This window comes from Triturus cristatus, chromosome 10 (assembly GCF_964204655.1).
Source record: "Triturus cristatus chromosome 10, aTriCri1.1, whole genome shotgun sequence".
NCBI lineage: Eukaryota > Metazoa > Chordata > Amphibia > Caudata > Salamandridae > Triturus > Triturus cristatus.
The window spans coordinates 636,035,706-636,053,368 of NC_140593.1; the positions used below are offsets into that span (position 1 = coordinate 636,035,706).

The 17,663-nt window shown below is 45.0% G+C and overlaps 1 protein-coding gene across 2 annotated transcripts in view; it reads right to left on the bottom strand.

Moving 5' to 3' along the window:
* Positions 1-14,057, bottom strand: part of LOC146789822 (uncharacterized) — a 293,115-nt gene extending 279,058 nt beyond the window's left edge. The window contains exon 1 of one of the 2 annotated variants that reach the window (XM_085632179.1): positions 13,742-14,057. In XM_085632179.1, coding sequence (XP_085488305.1) covers positions 13,742-13,810 — 69 coding nt within the window. In that variant the 5' untranslated portion in view covers positions 13,811-14,057. The other variant, XM_085632178.1, reaches the window with a different exon arrangement.
* Positions 14,058-17,663: the final 3,606 nt, after the last annotated feature.

Consider the following 17,663-nt stretch of genomic DNA (forward strand, 5'->3'; position numbering starts at 1 on the left):
AAATGTGCGTAGTGGGGGTCCCGGAGGGGGCGAAAGGCCAAACAGCGGATCTCTTCCTGGAAAACCTAATACTTCATACTCTCTGGCCCAACTACTTTTCAATTGAGCGGGCACACAGAGCATTGGGGCAGCCACCGCGTCCAGGAGCACCCCCACGTACAATCATTTCCAGAATCCTGAACCTTCGGACCGTGATGCGATTCTGCAGGTGGCGCGTTCGTAGGGAGATCTACAATATGAGAACGTGACAAGGTTGTTCGATGCCGTAAAGAAAGTTCTCTGAGATAAAAATCTCAAATATACGATGCACAGTTATTTTTCACGACACCAAAGGAGGCCTGGGACAGGCTGGAGAGTAGCCAGCAAGGGGAAACACCAGAAGGGATCGTCAGACTCCAGGATTAGTTCACACAAGACGGGGGGACCAGGCGAATCATGCTCACCAGTTGGAACAAGACAAGAATAGGGATGAAGCAGCTGGACGGCCTTAGATAACTTTGATCAGTTAATACATCAAAGGAACATACAAGAGGCACTGAACAGGAGTCAAGGTAGCATGGAATTGTTGTCTTCTAAAATCTCCACGAAATAACATGATCGCTGTGGATTTAAATTAAAATACAAGTGCCGGAGTCTTAAGTTTGAATAAGTTCAGCATAATTTGAAACCAAAGGATCAGCGGTGATCTGACCTCCGCTTGCTTAAGGCACAGTTTTGGGCGACAGGCATTATGCAGGTTGGGGTGGTGGTGGGGTGGGGTTCTCTCACCACGAAGGGGTAGCAGGGATGGGGGTTATAGGGGTTAATAAGGTTTGTATTGTTTGGATGCACAGTTATGCTCATAAAATTACCAACAAATATACAGTGCGAACTCTACGTATGCTGTTCACGACGAGTGGGACACTGGGAGGGATTTTTTATTTTTTTTTACTGAGTTTTATATAGCGCAAACTTGACCCGGTATCAGAGTGCTTTACATACCACCAGTTGCGTTACACGAGGACACATTCATTTTTGAAAGGCACAGGGAGATGAAGTGATTTGCCCAGAATCACAGGATATTCAGCGTCATTGCAGAGACTCGAACTCGGTTCCCCAGATTCGAGGTCGACCACCCTAGCCGTTAGGCCAATTCCTCTCCCTCCAAGTTAACAACCACGAATGGGGTTCTCAACACAAACAACTCTACCTACATGGTCATGGAATGTAAACGGTCTAGGGAACAAAATTAAGCGCACCCTGGTCTTACAACACATCAAACGTCATCTCCCCGATAGTGTGCTGTTACAGGGGACCCACCTGAAAGGGAACCTATACAAGGCCCTGGACTACTTTAGGTATAAATTAAGAACCCATTTGGGTTTTAAATCCCACTCCCGGGCGTGGGCATTCTGGTGAAAAAGCAAGTCCTCTAACAATCAAGACAATATGGTCCGATAATCTTAGGATGTCATGGGGCTTTGTCAGGCACCTGGGAGGAGCTGTGAATCTTTGCTTCCTTTGCGTTCCACCTAAATTGCATGCTACGATCCTACCACAATTTAGCACCCTAATACTAAAACCACCACTGAGAATTCCCTTTGTGGGGGGAGACATGAACAATGTGATGAATTCGGAACTTGATCGTCAGAGTTTAGCTAGATACCAGACCGGGTAGGGGGTCCCTTCCTGATTTTACCTCGGCGCGGAGCCCGACAGATATATGGAGAAATCAGAACCCCCTTCAAAAACAATACACAATACTCAGCACCACACGGGTCCCCCTGCCGCACTGACTACCTGTTTAACGAGAAGTGATCAAATGGGGAGCTACCAGGGGGCGAAGCATCTAGCTCGGGGTATATCAGACCAATCAGCCATTGAGGTGTCACTAGAAGGACCGGCAACTCGCACCAGTAGTTGCCCAAGAATAGAGCCATGGTACCTAAAGGACAAAGAAATTAAAGAGAAATTGATCAAGGGCAGTGTTATAGTTCCAAGAAAATAGGGTCTCCGTCTCCTCCCCATGCATTTAAAACAGTAATTCGGGGGCAGGCTCCGTCCCTGATCAGGGGTAAGAAAAAGGAAACACAACTGGTATGTAAAAAGATAGAACAGGATATCATTAGGGCGGGGGGGGGGGTAACACAAAATCCCACAGCCGAGACCTGACAGAGTTTAGCAATGCAGCAGCAGGACCTCAGAAATCATGCTGAGGAATCAGCTTGTTTGCGGGCGCTGCCCACGCAACGGTGAATCTGGGACAGTAAGGGAGCCCTACAGACCACAAGCATAGAAATAGCAAGGACCTTTGCCACATATTACGAAGACCTTTATAAACCCAGGAGTAGCAGATCCTACTCGGACTGTGAGGAACTCTTAAGTGAGTTCTCAGTCCAGACAGTGTTGGATGAGGTCATGGACACTCTGGAAGCTGATTTGATGGAGAACGAGATAGTGGCAGCTTTAAACTCTTTGCAATCTGGGAAGGCCTACCGGCCCAACGGACTGCCAATAGAGCTCTATAAAGGACTCTCAGGCAAAGTCTCAGGGCCAATGCTAGAGATGTTCCGAGCTGCGGCACAGGAAGGGTCTCTCCCAGAAGACCAACGAATAGTAGTGATACATGAAGCGGGGATGCCCTGGGAGAAATACAGCTCTTACAGACAATCTCTCTCCTAAATGTTGAATTGAAGGTCCTGGCGAAAGCCCTAGCGCTTAGACTGACGACTGTTCTCCCAGACATTATACATGTTGACCACTCGGGCTTTATGCCCGTAGAAGCACTTTGCTCAATCTGCGCCGGATGTATAGGGTCCTCTATATGATCAAAGAGCTCAAAACCCACAAGATGGCATTGATGGCATTAGACGCAGCTAAGGCATTTGATAGTATAGAATGGACATACCTATCCGTGGTATTAGCAAGGTGGGGTTTGGTCCGAGATTCTGTACTTGGGTAAGACTGCTATATCAGGCCCCATTAGCGAGGGTGAGGGTTAACAATGCGATTTCTGAGGTTATATCATTGCACAAAGGTACTAAACAGAGTTGCCCTTTATCGCCCCTCCTTTTTGCTTTGGCTGTGGAGCCATTAGGAGTATGGAAACGTGGAGATCCTCTGATTTGGGGCATTCCCTAGTCCAACGGGTGGGAAGAGCGTATCTCTCTATACGCAGACAATATAGTCCTTTACTTCGCCAGGCCATATGCCTCTGTAGCACGCATCCTGCATGTTTTTGCACTTTTCGGAAGCTATTCAGGATATACAATAAATTGGGACAAATCACTAATATTTCCCCTCTCCGGGCCCCCAGCAAGGCTCCCAGCAAGCTGTGTGGCCCAAATAGTATCGGAGGGATTCAGATATTTGGGATCTTTGTCACCAAAGACTAGCAATTATTCATACCATGAAACCTTGCCCAGCAGTTGCTCCACTTCCGGACAGATGTGGCACACTGGCACACCCTCCCCTTGTCACTTATGGGCAGGGGGCGGCGTTATATAGAATGATATCTCTTCCAAGGTTTCTTTACGCCTTGCAGAACACACCGTTTCAGGATCCACCAGTCTTCTTTAAACAAGTATCCATCAAACTCAGATTACTGCTGTGGCAGGGAGGGGCGACTCGGATAGCCCTAAGAAAGCTGCAAAGAGGCATTTATGAAGGTGGGCTGGAGATGCCAGAAATCAGGAGTTACTATTGGGCCTCACAGCTCCTGATAATCCACAACTGGCTGTAGACGGACCAGAATGAGCCGGTGTATAGGGTAGATAGAGCATCCATGCAGGATGGGAACCATGACATTCTCCCATATGCAAGCAAACAGAAACTGAGACTACCAAAACATACTGAGACTACAGTGCGGTGCTGGATAGAGTCCAACAGATACCTGGGTTGACACTCCAATTTAACGGCTATGACCCCGCTTTGGTACAGCGATCTGTTGAGGGAGGTAGCGAGACTACAGAGGTTTTCTGGTTGGAAGAGGATAGGGATCGAGCACTTGCGAGATGTTTGGAGAGGAGGCTCCTTGCACGCTTTCGAGACCTTTATCAGGAATTTGCCCTCACCCCACGTAGCGACTTCGATACTACAAACTAGGCCATGCACTCCGGAGTCACATCCGAAAGGGTACCTGTATTCCAGACTTCTTTCTCTGGAGGATAGATTGCTAGCTGACCCCATCCCAGAAAAAGGAATATCAATGATAAACCAAAAACTAATAAACAATTCTACAGACCCGATGGAACACCTCCAGCGGACCTGGGCGAAAGATGTGGGAGGCTTAGAAGATGAGGAGTGGGTGGACACCCTGCAGAGCCCCCGGGACATAGCAAATCAAACCAGGTTCAGGCTCATACAATTCCAAATCCTACATTGTGCACATTACCCACGCACTTTGCTACACAAATTGGGAAAGGGGGATTCACCTTTATGTATAAGAGGTTGTAGACAAGAGGGGCCCTTCTATCGGTGATACAAACTTACTGGAAAGATGTGACAGATAAAATGACTGGGGCTCTGGGGACAAATGTACTGATGAGTGCAAAGGCGTTATTATTAATGATTCAGGGCGAGGAAGACTGGCCACACCACACAAGGATTTAGTGGGCATTAGCCGCCGAGAGGTGCCTAAAGAAATATAGTAAAGAAATAGGGAGCCTCTTACCCCCTGACGGTTGCGAAATGGGAAACAGATATGGACTGGTGCCTGAAGGCAGAAGAAGTAGTCTACAAAGCCAGACGGTGCCCAAAAAATTTGGAAAAAATATGGTCACCATGGAGGACCTACAGAGGGCCAATGGTGGGGTTTTGAAGGGGAGAGGAGACTTGGTAACTTTCTAAGTTATGGATAAATGATACGAAGGTGGCCCTGCAGCGGGATTGAATGTTGGGATTTGGATGGTGAGATTCTGTTCCCCAAAAAAGTGGTGGCCACCCGAGGGAAGGATATGTTGCCAAAATGTGATGTAATACGCACTGTATATTCAACAAAGCTTCTGTACAATGAGCATGGTTGTGAAAATAAAAAGATGTTTAAAAAAAACAAAAAACAATAATGGCCTGACTGGGACTTTGGCATAGTTACAAGGGTGAAGTTTAATATATAAACAATATTACTCCTTTGTTTAGATAGAGGAACAATTCGCTGGCACTGAGAGGTCACCACATACCGGAATTCCAGCCCAGCTGATTCCTGTTTACCTTGTGCGAGGGATGATGCCCAGCTCTCCACCAAGACAGGCACCCTGATAACACTTACCCACAGGTAATGGGGGAGTTAGATCACCCTGCAGGGATTTGGCAGATTCACCCACCCTAGGCACACTAGGTTAGGTTACGCTAGGTAGGAGCAAAATATAACTATTTAAATGCTTGCAAATATTCTCTGTAAACAGCACGATGGAAGAACTGTTAATCTTTTTCACCATTCTCATAAAGCTAATTAAACGGTCCTGTTTCCTTCGAATGATTATTGCACCACACATATTTGATTCAATAATCACATGGATTCAATAAATATTGAAACTGCATGTTGTGCATTTCTTGTGTATCTCTTTGGGTATGCATGACTTACTAAACAAAAAGGTTCTAGATCGGTTACCACTATTTCCTTGGGGGGGGTCAGGGTTGTCATGTTCTGAGGTTGCACATTCCATTTGTTACCTTGTCAGGTTTGGGGTACAGATTGTGCACTGTGAGCTAGCAGGACTAAGGTCAACATATCCTGATGGTGTGCGTAGAATCAGTCTTGCACAGTTTTGAATTATTTTGTCCAACAACTGCACACTTTTTACTGAGAAAGTATAAGCTGTACAACACTGCGACAAGCCAAAATGATAGACAACTCCCCAGTAATCTGGAGCGACTACACTACCATTACCTTCAGGATCAACATAGTTATCAATAATAACAATTCAAAGTCAGCAACAACCAATAGCAACAAACACAGATACAGACAATGAAAAAAACTAGAACTGAAAGAAAAAGAAAACTCCCATCTGGAAAGACGTCCAATAAATATACAACTGCAACACAAATACACCACCTTCAACCGGATTTCCACTGCACTGGACAACTATATGCTGATAAAGACACATCTAGGGTTAGCCAAAAAAGAAAAATTCATGACATTATCAAAAGAATGAAAACAACTTAGCACACTTCAAGGCAAATGGAGAAAATTATAAGATAACAAAAAAGACAGGATCATACTACACCAGTATAACACAACCAAAACCTCAAAATAGAACTCTATTCCACAAGTATAATTGAAGACAATTGCCATTCTAAAAAAGTTTACAAGATAATAACAGAAATCCTCAATCAGGAGTGCCAAAGCACAAATGCATCACAATTGCAAACCTTCAGTGATAATAGCTCCATAGAATTGAGCTCAGAAATTAAAACAATAGAAAATTATCTTAAAGAAAACACAGCTGGCACACCCAACAAAGCTCTCACCAACCGTAAAGAGGGGCAAAAGCAATTTTCCACCACTTTCAATTCCTTCTCAGAAAAAGATTCCACAAAATTACTATCTCGAGTAGACTAACAGGATCACCTTCAGACCCAGCACATTCAAAATTCTTGAAAGATAGTCTTCACATAATCTGCACAGGAGAGGTAGCTATAAGCTTACCCACAAGTTCTCTGAACTAGGGGCCAGAAGTACAAAGCTTATTTGGTGGTCGTAAATGGTCAGATCAGCAGAACCTAAAAAAGGCGTTTTATAATGTCAAAGGCAAATTGTGATTCGGTAACTTGTTACCGAATCACAATTTGCGTTTGGTACCAAATACCGATCGGTATTTGGAAGGCATGTCCCTTCCAAATACCGAATCAGAATGGTATGTATTGCTTTGCGATCAAATTCCGGTCGCAAAACAGTAATACTTTACCACCAGTTTGAAACTTGTGGTAACAGATTCACAGAATGTAAAAAAAATTAAACTGCCAAGTTTCATTTTTTTTTAAAAATGCATTCAGTTTTCCTTCAGGGAAAATGGGTTGCAGTTAAAAACAAAAACAGCAGCAAAAAAAGGAAGATTGCTTTGTTAAAAAGGAATTACAGACATGGTGGTCTGCTGACCTCAGCAGGCCACCATCCCTGTGATGGCTGCGATTCCTAATGGGTCGCAAATTGTGACCCATTCCATTAATATGCCACAGGAAATCGCTAATGAAACTCAAAAGGGTTTCATACATTACGAATACAGATTTTCTAATCGTGATTTGGAGAGAATCGCAATTAGATCAGTATTGCTAATGTTAGTACATCTGACCCTACGTTCTTTCCCACCCGAGCTGAAAACCTCCTACATTAGACCACTCCTCGAAAAGAAAAACATCAACATACCCAACACAGCAAACTGCAGATCAATATCTAATGGTGTGTTCTTAGAAAAATATATAAAAGAGCAATTTTTAAAATCAACTTTCCATGCTTATGTGGGAAAATTACTTGATGTCAGAACAACAATCTGCATTAAGACCAGGTAGAAGGAAAGAGTCCATATCCATTTGGGATGATCTAAAACTGATAATATACCAGAAAGGGTGTCCGTCCTATTGCTTTGGGACCTATTCGCAGCATTTGAAAAGATCCACCACAACATGTTACTTCAAAGACTATCATCTTGGAATATGTAGAAATGCTCTAAAATGGATTGACTCTTAGCACAAACAGAGGCAAAGCTTGGTATGCCCACCACCTTTTACACCAGCCCCACACACCCAACATTGTTCGGCCCCTTAGCGGTCCATTATATTGTCTAAATAAGTGGTTCTTAACCTTTCGACTTCTGTAGACCCTCCACTTAATCATTACTAGAACTTGGGGACCCCCACTGAATGTTTATTGGAATCTAGAGACCCCTACCGAATACCCCAGGCTCTGCATTTTAGATGATTTGCACTGCAAAAAAACACATAAAAAATACAGAAACAAGCATGCATGAAACAAAATGTATAAATGAAATATTTTTTTAAATTGACAAATATTTTTTTTAAATCTACATTTTAAATGTAATGGGAAAGTTGAACCTTTTCCAGAATCAATTGAGGCCAATCATCGTCCATACTGTATTATGTTTGATGCACTTGCAGTGCTCCCATGAATCAACCAACTTAGGGCCTAGATACGATAGCAGTAGGACCGACACCGACGGCATGTTGGCGTCGGTCCCAGCAACATTGCATTATTTTATCATTTAACTGTTTTTTTGTGCTATATAATTCTATTTGGCTCGTTTTATGTATTACAACACAAAGAGCCCTCGGGTCCGAATAACCGACTAATAGTTGTCCCAATGAGAAAAGATGGAAAAAACAGTGCTGTGGAAGAGGGGTCCCTTTTAAGGACGTTTTCCCTCACACACCAAACGTGTCATGCTTAATCATGGGGATACCTTGTCGCGTCACGAACCTAGTCGTGACGCGGGCTACAACCCCCTCACTGTGAGGGAGGAGCTAAGGGATGTTTTAGTGAAGAAGAGGGGTATAACTAAAACCCAATGTGAGCAAATGTGTGAGTGGGGTAGTGCAGTGCTGTCTGAACAGTGGTGAGAAAAAGTGGATAAAACTAGCTACAAGGTAAGCCTACCGTAGTTTATTAATGCTTCCTGGTGCCAGGATTAAAAACAGAAATTGAGTAGTGTGGCTGCCCTTCATTAGAGGTAGCTGCACTACAAAGTGATCAACATGTTTCTGCCTCATTGACCTGAACCAGTGTCATGGCTTTCATCAGGGTCTCTCTTTTTTTAATAGCTACTGCAAAGCGTGTGTGAAAACAATGAAAATAAAAGGATTTTCAGGTATTTTAGATCATCTGTCCCTGGCAGGTGGCACTAGGTACCAACGCCCATTCAACCGCTCAGCTCAAGAGTGGCATCTCCGGCATCTGTCCGTGGAACAGGGAGGCATCGTTTTATGTACTGTCATAGGTTTTATTTATGTATAGTTTGCAGTATAGTCCCGTTTTTGGCAAAGGTGACGGAATCTTATATTAACTCTATCCTCTCAGAGTACATTGAACAGAACTCCATTCTGGACTCCTCGCAACATGGCTTTCGAGTACGTCATGGGACAGAGTCTGCACTGTTGGCAGTGTCGGAAGCTATTAGGGATAGTCTGGATAGGGGTGACTCCGTGGCTTTGGTCCTTTTGGATCTAAGGGCCGCCTTCAACACCATTTCACATGCAATTTTATTAACTTGTTTGCAGGAAATTGGTGTTGAGTGGGAGGCTTTGGGCTGGTTCCGCTCTTTCTTAGAGAAAAGGTCCTTCCAAGTCTCCATGCCTCCGTTCCATTCCCAGGAGTTTGCTCTGCATCAGGGAGTACCGCAGGGCTCAGTTTTGAGCCCGCTTTTGTTTAACATCTATGTTCGCCCCCTGGCTGCGGTAGCTAAAAACAGAGGGCTTGTGTTAGTGTCATATGCTGATGACACCCAACTGTTGATCTCCTTCTCTAAGAACCGTGATGCCAATCTGGGGAAATTCAAGGAGGATCTTCTAGCAGTGGTGGACTGGATGGCGGCTAACTTTTTGCAGCTTAACGCTAGCAAATCAGAGATTCTGCTGTTTGGGAAGGACAGGGAACTTTGGTCCGAACAGTGTTGGCCTGAGCGTCTTAAACCTGCGCCCTCTCCCAAAAAGGTTGTGAAGAATCTAGGGATATGGTTTGATCAGGGTTTGACGTTTGAAGCGCAATCCAAAACAGTGGCTGGGGTGTTTGGGCTTTTACGAGGTCTTAGAACCGTGATAGGCTTCTTTGCCCCCCAAAGTGCGTCAAACCATAGTCCAGGCCCTTATTCTGTCTAGGCTGAACTATGGTAATGTACTATATTTGGGCGCTAATAAGGCCAGTACCAAGCGTTTGCAGAGGGTCCAGAATGCCGCTGCGCGTCTGCTGGTAGCCCTTCCGAAGTCTAGCTCAGTGGCCACTCTGCTCCTAAGCTACACTGGCTGCCTGTAGAAAAAGGTATCCAGTTTAAGGCTTTATGTGTGGCGCACAAAATCTTGTCTGGTCAGGCCCCTGTGGGCTTGTCCAACCTACTCAAGCCGTACACCCCACAACGCCTATTAAGATCGGCTGGCTGCGCCCTGGTCTGTACCCCTCGTGTTTTCAAAGCCAGAGCAGGCGGCCGTTCCTTTCGGAACTTAGCCGCCAAACTCTGGAACTCATTGCCTGTTTCTATCAGAGTCATTCTGAAGCACTTGGCCTTTCGCAAAGCCATAGAAACCTGGCTCTTCTCTGGCCAGGCTAAATCTATATCGGTCTAGCTCTTATTTCGCTTCTGTCTCCGGGACGTTGGTCTTGGTTGGGGTCGCGCTGGGAAGCCCCGTTGCTGGGGCAGCCATGCGCGTTACAAATCGGACTAATAATAATATTCATTTTCAAATGATTCATACTTCACTGTGTGAAACCAATTTTGAAGTTTCCACATTTACATTAACTTCCCTGTAACACTGTTTCTTATTATTATTTCTGTCTATTTTGTTTTGTCACCTAATGTATATTTCTTTGATATAATTATTTACAAAATTTGAGCCTTCGTTTTAAAATTCTGTATTAATAATTGTGTATTTTATATTGAATATTGGCGCATTGGGTTTAACATTATTAGCATTATTTTATGGTCGAATAATTTTTAATTGACCAATATGTTGGCTAGAGATTTTCCATATTCACAACGGTGTTGGTCCTACCAACATCTGCCCCTGAGGTCCGTCTGCCGCATCGTAGGCATCAGGCGGAGGGACCATCCGCGGCGCTTCTGAAGGGCTCAATGAGCGCTTAGGTGCGTCGGTAGCCACCATAATCCCATAATGATGGTGGTGCCTCACTCGGCTCCACCAATCGGATTACGATGCCACTTTTCAACACCCTTTCAATGTCGGCCTTTCCGACATGAAAAGGCTGTCAGAAAGCATCTTTGGAGGCTCAACATCCTTGCACCGTGTGTCCGGCACCATGTTTCAAAAAATGTTTTAAAACATGCATTTTACAATGGAAGCCTGTGCTGCTGGCCTTTTCTGCCCATCGCACAAGCTTGTATTGTAAAATGCATTTTTGTGGACAGTCGCATCCCAATACTGAAGCTGGAACTGACAACCTAAGGTCAGGCGGTTCCAGACTGATACATGGTAATGAGCACCTTAATTTTTAGCATCCAATTTCAAAATCCATCACATTTACATGTTTTAAAATTTTCAATTGTACATTTTTCTTCTTTATTTTTATTGACATATTGATCTGTTAATATTGGTTAAGTTTCTAGGCTGCCGCAGACCCCATGACTACGCTTCACGGACCACCAAGGGTCCCCAAACCACAGGTTAAGAACCACTAACATAAATCATCAACAAGAACCTAACCCCCTTAAAGGACTCAATTGGGTCATTCAATCTCAACTCTTAGAAATATAAAATATAAAGAGGATCTGCAAGTCATTACAGAAATGGATGACCCAGAAGACCTCTATAAATGCAAACTTTACGACTGCTTTTGCGTCACCTATAGCTCAACACCGCAAAATAGATAATGACCTGTGGACAGTCGCTTAGACACCAGCCTACTGCTATATGACCCAAGAACTCATGACCGCCCCAACATCATCAAGAGAAGCAAGAAGCCTAGTGGGAACCATTGATTCTGAAGTAGCCTAGATATTACGTCAACAAGGTCAAAAAAAGCAGCTACTACACAATATAAACGCTACAACGCATCTTCCTGTACTTTGGACACTAACAACAGCTGCAAGCTATCCTCACACTTGCATTCTTCGAGCTTGACTATGCCAACAGCTTATCCCTTGGCACCCCAGTTTCATCATATTCAAAAGGACAACCAATCTTAAATGCTGATGCAAGACTCGCGCTCCACCTTCACTCAAGAGAACACATGAGTCCAGTTCTTCAATCACTACAGCCACTTGTTGCTACGTGTATAATGTTCAAGGCAATATGCATCGTCCACAAAGCTTCCCCAGTAAAAGCCACAGTACCCACATTTTAATTCAAGCAACACAAACAAAATAGGGCACTGCACTCCAATCTTTCCCCACGGTCATCATACCACCTTACTATAAGAAATCCATGGGAGGCATTTCTTCCGCAGTACAGGACGCCATGCTCTGGAACTCACCAACTACCGGGATGACAGGAATTCAAGAGCATAACACTTCAAAAAAAGGGATGAAAATATGAAAATTTCCGATAGCTACATCACCTCATAGTCCATGACGGGTGGTCACAACTAGCTACGTATTATAACTGCTTCTTGACATCTCACAATGACAACCATATAGAGAATGAGAGGTCATCAAAGCAGATCACTCCCTCCAATCTATGCCTACTCAGGATCATAAACCTTAAACTAAAAATCTCTGAAAGCCCACCCCGTTTGGTAACCTGAAAGGACAACGAGACCACAAATGCGGCTGGCCGCGGCCCCCGCAGGGGGCCACCCTAAGCGGGTAGCCACCCTTAGTCACATTTGGGCACTTCCCCACCCCCACTAATACGGGGGACTATAGGAAGAGTCCCCTGGCCAGACACGTCACTTCCGACACAAAGAGGAGGGGGAGGTATTTATGCCTCCCCCGGCCATCTTGGCGTCCTCTTTGCGCTGGACACGCCGTCTCCCACCCTACCGCTTACCAGGCGTGGGGTTGGCAGGCAAATTACATAGGATGTTGTAATGTTTTTCTTTGTCGTTGCAGGCGGAGTTACAGGGCGATCTGGAAGCATATGGGTACAGAAAGGTTACCTCTGCAAGAGCACAATAGGGGTGCCAGAGCCAAATCACAGGAACCTCGTGTGGAGGGTCCTGGAACAACTACGTCGGCGCCCCGTTAGTCCTTCGGGCGGTTGTGGGCCTGAACAACCGGGGGTTTGCCTTGCTACGCTCCGCCCTGAAAGGGGCGTGAGTAATAAGGGACCAATGTGTCACATGATCCAGTAAGGGGATCACCCGTGATCCAGTAAGGGGATCACCCCCATAAGGGTAGCGCTGATGGGTTTCTCCACAGTGCGTGGCTCATCAGGCGGGCAGGGCAGCATTGGTTTATACAGCTGCCTGCCCTTGGATCGCCCGTAAGATAACCCACCATATTGCATACTTTTGTATGGAATAAACCTGCAGCAATATTTTTCCCAAACAAAAGTTGTGTTGTGTATTTATTTATGCATGCATACTCTGTTGTGGTAAGGGTGGGACCTGGTGCCATAATGGGACTAATACCATAGAGAGACGTGCAGATATGTTCAAGGCTACCAGTTTACGAATAATCATTTACTGTGCGCCTTTCTCTCACCCTTCTTCATCCACCAAACAGCTAAGTACTGTGTCCCATAACACGATAACCGCACCTCGGTGGTGATCACACATGCCACGGAAACATTTCCCACAAAGGGTCAAAACAAAATGCAACAAAATGTCAAACATGCATCCTTGCAGTGAGGCATGCTACCCATGAAGTCAAAAACATCAGTGTACCCACGGTTAGCAAAAGCTACGCAAATGTTACAATTCGCTCAGTGCCCATTTCCTTTGGGAACTGCAGGTCGCAAGGGCACTAGCCTAGCGCTCCATTAGGAAGTCACCTCTTTTATGAATAACACATTCTGATATTGACACGTCCAACGAAGTCTCCGTGTGCATCTCTCTTCGTGTTTATCGTTCGTGGTCCGAGAGCATCCGATACTGACATGCATTCCCCTGTGCTAGGTCCGCCTCCAAGGTACTCTCCCTCACCTGTGCACAGGCCCTCGGCTTGCTCCTCCTTGTCGCCTCCCCGTGCTCTTGGGTCCTGTGCCTGTGCATGAGAGCTTCCCGAATCTGGATCCTCACAATGGCTGCTGCTCCGCGATGGCAGTGGGAGGAGGTAGGGAAAAGAGGTTTACGGAAGCAACAGCTAGGGAACGACAGGATCAGGGGACCTGGAGTTAGCCTGCGACACGAACCATTGGAGAGGGCAACGATATTGCCACAGGAGAAATGAAATGCAAAGGGAGAGCGGTCTGCAAATCGGGAGACCAGTGGGGCACCCTTACAATGAGCAGGAGCCTGCTCCCGTAGCCCGATGGTAGGTGTAGTCGCGCATGCAGGACCGCTCCGCCAATCCAGGAGCAGCGTGGTCGGCGTGCCACGCTTGGAACGCTGGGAAGAGTAGTCCGTGAAGGGTTGGTATACTCCAAAATGACTAGAATACATATATGCTGCTTTTTCGGTTATGACTTCTTCTGAGAGATTACGCGCAGCTTGGTAAGAACACTACTCAGTGCGCTACCAACCTCCGGGATACAGCTCTATTCCTAATGGCCTTTGCTCGGCCGTTTAAGATCATCGGGCCGATATTGTGTCCACAATAGGAGGTGTGATTCTTTATGCCTTTGTATTCTCTAATTGTCTAGTTCGTAGTTGATCTTTACATTGCTGGGTGTCAGTGCCGTGGCAGTCTATCGTTGCAACCCAAGAGCATTTTTTCTTACCTCCTACTGTTAAAAGTCAGGAGAAGGTTACCTCAACACTATTTTTATAACTATACATTCCTGAATTCGAAGCCAGATGTACTAGGTATTGTTTTTTGTGTGTGGTTTTTTTAACGTTTAAAGAGCTTTATTTCAATTTGTAAACATAGTAAAACATCATTACAGAGTAAAAAGTTACAGTGAAAAACAAACGCTAATATAATATTATACTTTCAAAACGAGTCCCATAACTGGGAAATAAAACTATACCAAGGAAAAAGAGCTTTTTTAAAATTTTAAAAGGAGAAAGAAGGAAGAACAAAGAGGAGTGAAAGAAAAAGAAAATAAAAGATAGAGGGGGAAGAGGGAAAGAGAAACAAAAAGGAAAGATGCCGAAACAATAACCATAACCTCTACAAGAGTTAAGAGTAAACAAATAGTGAGAAAAGAAGAAGGTACTTTAAATGAAAACAAACACAGTCAAGGAACTTGTTTAGAAAGGTATGCTGTAAGAGGTGACCATAATAAATCCTTTTTTATTAGTAAAGGAACAGAAGTGGCGAATGCACGATCAAGCCGGTGGTGATGACATAACAAGTTTCACCATGCCTGATATGAAATTTTGGAGGTATTTTTCCAGTTAGTTGTGATAATCTGGAGGGAGATGGCTATAAATAAGTCTATGAATCTTCGTGCATTACAGTGAGCATCCCATATTGGAGAGGAACCTCCCAAAAATATATGTGCAATGTCAAAAGTGAAATTTGTGGATAAAATATCATTTAATTTGGACCAAATACAAAACCATAGGGATTTAATAAGTGGACAGTGAAAAAACATGTGGAGAAGGTCACTGTCTTCACATGGACATGACCAGCATTTTTTAGTGTCAAATATTTTGAATTTGTATAAGTCAGAAAGGGTAAAAAAAAGTCGGTTGTAAAAGAAGAATAGAGTTTGTGTAGTACTAGCAGAACGGGAAGAGGTATGTATTTTGAACCAAACAGATTCCCAGAGCTGTAGAGAAAATTCCTGTGTTAAGTGTTTCTCCCATAATAATTATATTGCCGTCTTCGATCTGTCAACTAAAGGACGGGAGACTAGGTATTGTTTTGACACCAGCAAAATGCCTTTTTAAATGTACCAACCCTATTTTGCGAGTTGGTGACGTATTACTGACTCGCAAAATAGGATTTGTGAGACATTATTAGGAAGGGGCATGCCAAGGGCTTTCCTTCCTAATAGGAGTGGCACTGGTATGTAGGTCAAAAAACATTCTCAGTTTACCACCAATTTCAAATTGATGGTAAGCCAGTCTATTAAAATCCAGAAACGTGATGCTTTCCAGGGAGATTTTAAGCCTTTATTCAATTAGTGCAAATATCCATCAACCCTATAAGCAGCCGGTTCTCCCTCCAACTGTCACCGCCTCCCACAACAGCTCAGTTCAAGTTATCACCACTACATATTTCACCCCTGATGACAACTACAACCTTTAACTCATAGTGTTTCACCCCTGGTGACATGGCCAACCTTCTACACATTGCTGCAGGAAAGATGAAGTAAGACATAACACATTCGCAAACAGGAAGGGATCTCCGAGGGACGCCTTACCCTCTGTGAATGGAGGCATCAACATTTTGTCAGAGCAGGCAGTGGTAAAATGAAAAGAAAACTTTTCAATTTTATTTTTGGAAAGCATCCCGTTTTCCTTTAAGAAAAACGGGCTGCATTTAAAAAGAAAATGCTTAATTTAAAAAGTATTCACAGATGTGGATTCACATCTGTCTTTTCTAAGCTCTACAGAGTGGGCTTCTTGAAATACATCGTAGAAGTTTCACCTTCCTTCACCAGCGGTGCGTCCATCAGATGGGCTAACCATTTGGATTAGAACAACCCTGAAATGTAATGTTAAAAAGCTCAATATATATCAGGGTTAAATATCTCATCACCTAGCGGAGATTATTCCTATTTGTTGTTTAATATCTATAATAGGTATCCAACAAAAAATCAGTATCGCCTACTTAACTTATATTTGATGAGTACCTGGAACAGTTCATTACCACAAGTCATTTAATCTTAGCAGGTGATTTGAATGTAACATTTTAACCCCTGAACGTGATGCAAAATCTTACAGTAGAAGATGACAAAGAGAGGACCTCTGACCTCTTGTTAGTGACCCAGCTCTCCGTCCCTGCAGCTTCGCTGACTGTGCCTCCGCCGTTGCCCCTTCCACCTCTCTCTAGGTAGGGGTTCAAGCCTGTTGCTTTAGTTATTTGCCTTAATTTTATTTTGCCTTACTTTGCTTTAGTTTTAATTTTATCTCTTCCTGTTCCTGCCTTCCGTGCCCGTTGTTTTGCCACTGCTGCCCCACAGCCCCTTCCACCTGCCGGTTTCCCGCTCCTGCCTCCCAGCTGCATTTCCCTCCACCCTTCCCATATTTATTGGCGGCCGCTGCGCGGACGTCTGAGCAGGACCTCTGACCTCCTGGTCAGTGACCCAGCCCTCCGCCCGTGTAGCTCCGCTGACTGTTCCTCCGCCGCTCCCCCTTCCACTTCTCTCTAAGTAGGGGTTCGAGCCTGTTGCTTGAGTTATTTGCCTTAATTTTATTTTGCCTTAGTTTTCATTTTACCTTTATCTGCCCCCTGTTTTCACTTCTGCCTCCTTCCTGTTCCCGCCCTCCGTGCCTGTTTTTTCACTACTGCCCGCGGCCCCTCCCCCTCCCGGTTCTCCGCTCCCGCCTCCCAGCTGCACTTCCCTCCCCCTTACCCTTTTTAATGGCGGCCGCCGCGTGGACTTCTGAGCAGTGACACAGCTCTCCTCCCGTGCAGCTCCGCTGACTGTGCCTCTGCCGCTGCCCCTTCCACCTCTCTCTAGGTAGGGGTTCGAGCCTGTTGCTTGAGTAATTTGCCTTAGTTTTATTTTGCCTAACTTTGCTTTAGTTTAAATTTTATCTCTTTCTGCACCCTATTTTCTCTTCTGCCTCCTTCCTGTTCCTGCCCTCCATGGCCGTTTTTTTTGCCGGATGCTGCCCCGCAGCCTCTCGCCCCTGCTGGTTCCCCACTCCTGCCTCCCAGCTGCATTTCCCTCCCCCTTCCCCTATTTAATGGCAGCCGCTGTGCAGAACGTCTGAGCAGGACCTCTGACCTCCTGGTCAGTGACCCAGCTCTCCGCCCGTGCAGCTCTGCTGACTGTGCCTCCGCCGC